Genomic DNA, 7,045 nt, shown 5'->3' with positions numbered 1-7,045 from the left:
TTCTTTAAAGTATTTGTTTAACAAACAATCCCGTAATTTATTCATAACACCTAGACGTTTAGAAGAATCATCTCTGAATCAGAATCAGAATTAGCTGCCATTTAGAGAGAAGTCAGCGTGTGTTTTTAAAAAGACGTTTTCACCTTTTCAGCGGGAGTGGTTCACCTTTTCCCCTTGCAATGAACAGGTGGGCGATGCGGCGCTGTCCAAGGTCCTGATTGGGCCAGACGTGTCGTAGGCCTCATCGAGAGTCTGGTAAGAGGGCACATAGCCTACTGACAGCCAGTCAGCTACTGTCGTTTCAGTTCTAAAGACATATGGGATGTATAAAAGGCAATCCATGAGCTCAGCGTTAGTGTAAGCTAAATAAAACCACTGAACCAACAGAGGACAAAGTTAATGTGCTCCACACTTATTATACAGTCATCATCACAGAGGTAACGTACTTCAGAATAGGTCAATGTTTGCAGATGTTTAAATAATAGGCTACCACAGGACTGTAAATTAGTAACAAAATAATAAAACCCAAACTGAATGATTGACTTTAAAGCACTGCCAAAATTGCCCACAATTTCCTAAAGATGCAGCAGCAGCAGCACTCCAACCCACTTAAGTGCATAAATACCGATGTTCGTCAGCTACCCGTTTCATCAGTTAATGCACCCTGCTTAGCCATTGCCGCCCCTTTAAGAACCTTCTCCCGCCCCCTCTACTGTATTTTTAGCTGAGCAAGCCACTTCATTTGTTGAATAAGACGGACAGTAGTGTGTACCTTGTGGTTTCGCTTGATCATTCAAATAAATCACATACAATTTTTACTTCTGGTGGATCAACTGTGTTGTTTATTCACTGGAAACGAACACTGGAAACAAATACTGGAAACGCACCGGGTCTGTGACTGGATGCCTGGAAACCACCAGAGGCAAGCAAGAACGGTCAACATCCATGATGAGGTGCAATGCCGTAATGGATTTCTAAGACAGACCGCTGTGCTTTCCAAGGCGAGATGGATTAGAGAGGGATCAATTTAGCAGCAAAATAGAACCGCGGCACATCACTTCCCCTCTCCTCATCCTGCGTCTTGTCACCTATTCTTGGATTGTGGATAACCAAAAACCTTCAAGACGGACGGGGTGCTGGAGCATCGAGGCAAACACAGGGGCAATATGAGGGAGCGGGACTTCATGCCCAACATGGAAAGAGGTAAACCCGCTACGTACACGGGGGACAAAAAGGCGAAAATGGCAGCGAAAACCAACAAAAAATGGGTAAGGCTGGCCACCGTCTTTGCCTATGTGCTATCTGTGTCTTTAGCAGCTATAATTCTGGCCATTTACTACAGCCTGATATGGAAGCCGACGACCGCTTCCTCTACTGGCAGTAAGCTGCCCGAAACCACCACCACTGCTAACATCTCTACAAATGTCACCAGCGCCACAAACGCTCCAGACATTAACTCCACACACCTGGATATAGCGCTCAACGACACGGGGTCAAATGGACTAAATGCGACTTCAGTACAGGCTTTTCAGTCAGAAGTTAGAAGCCTAATTGTATCAGAGGGCATGGATGCGCATCCTCAACCGAGAGGACTCTACACGGCGCCTCGCGGCTACACGCCCTCGCAAGCCACAGGAAATCATGGAGCATTAGGGCAAGCATCTGCTACCCGTTCGGACGATGGAGAGCATATCTATGACACGTTGGTGCCAGTTGCCAACGATCAAAACCAATCAAAAGATGTGCATCGCACGACCACAGCTGTTGGGAAAGAGCGCCAGTCTGCACAGGCAGCGGAGGATGGTACCCGACTATCCTCACTTGCTGCCCCGTCGGCCCCCGCATCCTCCGCTACCTACAAGAAAGGACAGCGCACAGATAAAAACTGACCAGGCCCTAAAAGTCGCTCCTCGGTTGAAGTAGTGTTGGAAAAAGTACAGACGCCGCGGGTCGGACATGTAACAATCTCCATGGAACTGTGGAACGCGGAGGATGCTATCTTTAGAGGATGCGCACACTTAATGCACGTACAAACTTCTTGATAACACACTATAAGGCCCACACGTCATACATCAATATATATGTATTACAACAGGAATACACAGCTGACATTTGATGCCACGATTATTTGTTTTCGGTTTTGTCGTTTAATTCTCACTGGCCTACGATTATTTTGCCTTATTGCACGTCCTTGTAATGACATGATAGCAAGGCCGATAATGCTGTAGGCTATGGACATTTAGCAACCCGATGCATATGGACTTCTCTATGATGATCTCGTGGTCACCACAGGCAATTGTTACTGAAAGGACGGTTGCATTTTAAAACAAGAGACATGCAAATATAGGCTATGACATAAACTAATATTAAATGTAAGGAAAACATATTTTCAGCGGTGTAACAAACGCTTTTCACATTGCATTTGGTTTTACATATCTTCGTATACTAATTAATCAGGATTCCTGAGGTCCAGGAACCCTAATTGAGTAAAGCTCAGGTATGTGCATATAATCATGTAAATGTATTGTGTATTTGGTCATGTACATAGCTCTTAGTCTAGAGCAAACCCTGTACATGCCTTTGGCCCGATCCAACTTTTAGGTCTGTTAGATACTTTTTATTATGACCATGTACGAAACTTACTGTACTGCAGTATATTACCACAAGGCAAATAAAAGTCCTTGTAAAAGTGTGCTGTTGTTAAGATGGAGTATTTCAGTTTCTAAACCTGACGCACTCAAGGCACTTCGGAATGCTTCAATATCATCAATTATCTTTGTTCAAATCCTGCCATATCCTATGCTATCCTAAGACTATTCGGCCTACTAGCCTAATGGAATAAACATTCTTGTTATAACCTTCTTAACAATATTCTGAACATCTATAGGCGGTAAGTCTATATGGACTGTGTTAAGATAGGATATCTGTGGATGTGGATTAGGCTACCATGACTGGCAAGACTAATTCTTAAAATGAAGATAATAATTTAGGGCATATCTTAATGCAGAAACACGGCATAGTAGGCTAGCCTACCTTAGAGGTTGATGATATAAACCAGCCTAAGATCCATTTAGTAACAGTCAGACAACTAAACAATATGCATTTTTATGAGGGACGATGTCAGACAATGCATCTTGGCCAGACAACGTGCCTTGATATTACTTTAATTGCTGCCAAAGCACTGTGCGTTTAGGAATCGTGCGTTTTTATATAGGGTTAGTTCCTGCTACGTTTACATCCCTGTGTGTGTGTGTGTGTGTGAGAGAGAGAGAGAGAGAGAGAGAGAGAGAGAGAGAGCACACCGGCAGAACCCACTAGGACGGGCAGGATTGTTTATGTTCCGCCAGCTCCTTGAGCACGGAGCCGGGCTGCTCGCGGGCTTCTGAGTCACTCCTGGTGAACTCTCAAACCTCTACGCTTCTTCTCTTCCCTCCATCTTATTGATTGAACGCTTGGAGTTAAGCAAAGGGAGAGACGCAGTGAGGTTCCTACACATTACACAATGCCTGCTTGCTCTATTTCCAGCTCCATACAATAAACTTCGATTCTGCGCTTATCCGAGTGTTTGTGTTAGTAGACTGTAGGCCTACTGCTAGTGGCAAATACTGGGCCACATCGTAGTGGAATGTAAACCTCGTGATCTGGGGGCTGTGCACTAGTCTTCCCGTCTGGGGCCTCTTGTTTTGCACGGAAATAAACAGTCGGCAGGGGAGGGGTTGGATGATGCAAATATTTGCGTAACCGCCAGACCTGACACGACTTGTCCAGAAATGCTCCTAAGTGATGTAGCTATGGTGACGGAGGTGTGTGGCGTGGCTTTAATTTATTGATGAATGAGGGATTGATGGTGGTGGACAAAATCTATGCGGTTAGCTTTAAAGAACCAGAGCCATTGACTTCAACTAGGTCACGTTGGTTAAAATGATGAGGGTTGAGTGGAGTGGTTGATGGTAGATTTTTCTGGGTCTGGTTGGTCAATCTCCCCTGTGCTTATCCCTCCAGTTTTCACTGACCGGTATCGCCTAACTGCTCGGACATTGATTGACTTGCACACTGCCTCAGGGGGAGCAAAATTAGCCAATCAATTTTGGCTTTACAATCATTTGAAGCTTAAGGTACTACATGACTATATTCAACTCAATTATTATGAAATAATTCAAGGAGAGTATTGTCAATAGCCTGTTCTAGTTTTAATTTAATCTGTTTTAGACTTTTAAATAGCAGGTGTATACCATATTCTGGACCTAAACATGAGAAAAAGAAAATGGATGTTGATAATGTGAAATGTATTCCCCATTTTTACTATTCTGGATTGTTTGAAATGCATATTGCTTAGGCCTACTTAAACCAGGGACTTCACAGCTTCTGTTCAATACCAGATAGGCGGTTCGTTCATACATGTTAGGTTAATGTATGCCTATAGCAGGAAGCTGCCTGCCGCATATTGACACCCTCGTCTCTCTCTCTCTCTCTCTCATTGCCTACATAACCCTAATTTATTGACGTAAGCCTAATAAGCAAATACGAAGAACAAATACCCCATGCATTATTCTAGATTATACCACCAGGCCTACAAGCTGGCTGCTCTATTAATATTAGGCTACAGCCTGTTAATTATTGATGTAGCCTGCCGCCCTGTCGCAATAGCAAGACGGGGTAGCTTAGCTCGGGATAGGACTGTTCAATTAACACCCGGTAGGTATGCCAAAAAGAAACACGTCATTTTAATTACCAGCAGAGCGGTGGATCCGTTGCGGAAATGGAGAGGGTGTGAAAGGCGTCTGTATGTTCTCATAGACGGCTATGCGATAATTCTTGATTATCTTAACTAATCTTCCCTGTAGGCCTAGTAGGCTGGTTGAAGCGTGGGTTTATGAGATTTGCAGATTATCACATTCTGTTTTTATTTGCATTTGACACAACTTTTTCTGATTTGGGATTGTATTTAAAGATTCAAAATATCTCAACACAGAATGACACATATTATGGAATATAGGCTACATTTCTCTTCGTTATCTGTCATGACGGCTGTTTAAACAATATAAGATGTACAGAATGGAAATAGAATCTGGGAAACATCGTCTATTTTCTGTTTGCATATAATTACACAATTGTGAGGAAGCCTTTTAAAGCTAGCCTATGAAAACACAGAGGAATTTCATGCACCAATGGTTTAATTTCACTGCCGGTTACACTCTTTGAAGTCATAAGTCAATGAAGCCTTTCCAGGCCCACTCTCAGTCTCATTTGAGATTTGAGAAGTGGTCTAGTGTTAACCAGGCTATTTTAAAGCCATTTTTATTGAGTAGCTGCATGTTGTTCTATAAACTTGTTGATTCAGGGTGCGATTTGTAGAAGGGGGATGGTGAGGATTTCCCCCCTCTGGTTTTCCTAGCCCTACCTCTGCTAAATTATCCCCAGTGGGGACAACATTTATCCCCCTCTGCCCCTCATATTGATTAATGCTACTTAATATAAGTAAAGCGCTGCAACGTGAGAACAATCTAGTAGGCTAGCCTACATAATAATCTGACATCAGAAACGCACCGTCACCGTCAGCACTAATGCTGCTGACACAGTGGCTGCGTGATAACCTTGATTGTGCAGGACATTTCAGAATGTCGAGTGTGTAATCCATCATAAATGGCTAGTTTCAATGGAAAAGTTAGCTGGACAAATGAAAGAAAACGAGAAGGATTCAGTGAAGCATAATAATGTTTTAGAACCTTCAAAATTAGAAAACTGATGCAACTGACATGGAGGACAACTGCACGTAGAGTAGAACGTAGGCCTATTGTCCGAAGGAACTTACATTAAATGAGGAGATATTTGCTGAATGTCACAAAAAGTGTTACAGAAATTGCTTGGCATCGCTTATTCAATGGCTCTCTACCGAAACACCTGTAGTTTGCGGAGGACGAACGAGAAAGCACTCGTTTAATACATAGGCCTAGTAGACAAATAACTTTTAGAAATAATCTGTACTGCAAAAACGAATGTTGGTGGGTAGCCTATTTAAATTATCTAGCTGGTGTTTTAACAGCTGCAAGAAATAGAAGCGTCATGATCTTTATGTTCTGGTTCGTAAATTATTTTCATAAAACTTCAAGTTGCCCTATAACTTTACTCGCCAAACTCTTCACTGCACTGTAGGCAATTAACTGACAGTATGATAGGCTATTTATTTTCTGTAGGCTACAATAAACACAGGCGCGCGGGAACCTACCAGGGGTGCTGAATAACAAAAATAATGGATGTCCGACGATTCTCATCCCCCCCCCCCTCCGACATGTTTAGATGTTTAGGATTTTGACTGCTAAATTCGTCATTTTAGTGCGGTGTGCGGGTGATAGCGAGAAGTTTTAGAAAAGTCCTGGGCAAATTCCAATGTTCTTGTCATTTAAAAAGTGAAGTTGCAGCCCTCAACTGATGTTGTGTTTTGGCCTGATGCGTCACCTATCTACTAATCACAGGTCAGTAGTGTTTCGGCATCCGGGTTGGCAACCTCGAGTCAGGGGCTAGGGGGAGGGGATACACCTCTCTACAGTAATTTGAAAGTGATTGCAGTACCAGTTTGGGCCACAATCTTACATATGGTTCCTTTAAAGATTGATTTCACATAATATGAACACCAAAAGAAAGAATCAAAAGAGTGATTGTGACTCAGACAATGTTTGCCCTGAACATACCTCTGAATTTGCACATGGTCCCTCACTCACTCTCCATATTCCAACACTTTCCACCTCAAGCTTTTAAGGAACCATATGTAAGATTGTGGCCAACACTGATACTGCAATCACTTTCAAATTACTGTAGAGTGGTGTATCCCCTCCCCCTCCCGGCTGACTCGAGGTTGCAAACCTGGATGCCGAAACACTACTGACTTTGTGATTAGTAGATAGGTAAAGAGTGTTGCATCAGGCCAAAACACAACATGACATAACAAAACACAACATCAACATCAGTTGAGGGCTGCAACTTCACTTTTTAAATGACAATATCCTGCCCGGACTACTGTTGTCAGTGATATAAGTATTTGAAATTA

The 7,045-nt window shown here is 42.9% G+C and overlaps 1 protein-coding gene across 1 annotated transcript; it reads left to right on the top strand.

Annotated features, from left to right (window-relative positions):
* The first annotated feature begins 737 nt into the window (after positions 1–737).
* LOC125312326 lies at positions 738–2,692 on the top strand. Its single transcript, XM_048270796.1, has one exon. It carries the CDS (start codon positions 1,167–1,169, stop codon positions 1,887–1,889), a length of 723 nt encoding a protein of 240 aa, XP_048126753.1. The 5' UTR covers positions 738–1,166; the 3' UTR covers positions 1,890–2,692.
* The last annotated feature ends 4,353 nt before the right edge of the window (positions 2,693–7,045 follow it).

This window comes from Alosa alosa, chromosome 19, assembly GCF_017589495.1.
Source record: "Alosa alosa isolate M-15738 ecotype Scorff River chromosome 19, AALO_Geno_1.1, whole genome shotgun sequence".
Classification (NCBI taxonomy): Eukaryota; Metazoa; Chordata; class Actinopteri; order Clupeiformes; family Clupeidae; genus Alosa; species Alosa alosa.
This window is presented reverse-complemented; position numbering and strand designations above follow the sequence as displayed.

What these genes read in the sequence shown, in the direction of transcription:
- LOC125312326 (XM_048270796.1), top strand. Translation starts at nt 1,167, where the DNA reads ATGAGGGAGCGGGACTTCATGCCCAACATGGAAAGAGGTAAACCCGCT.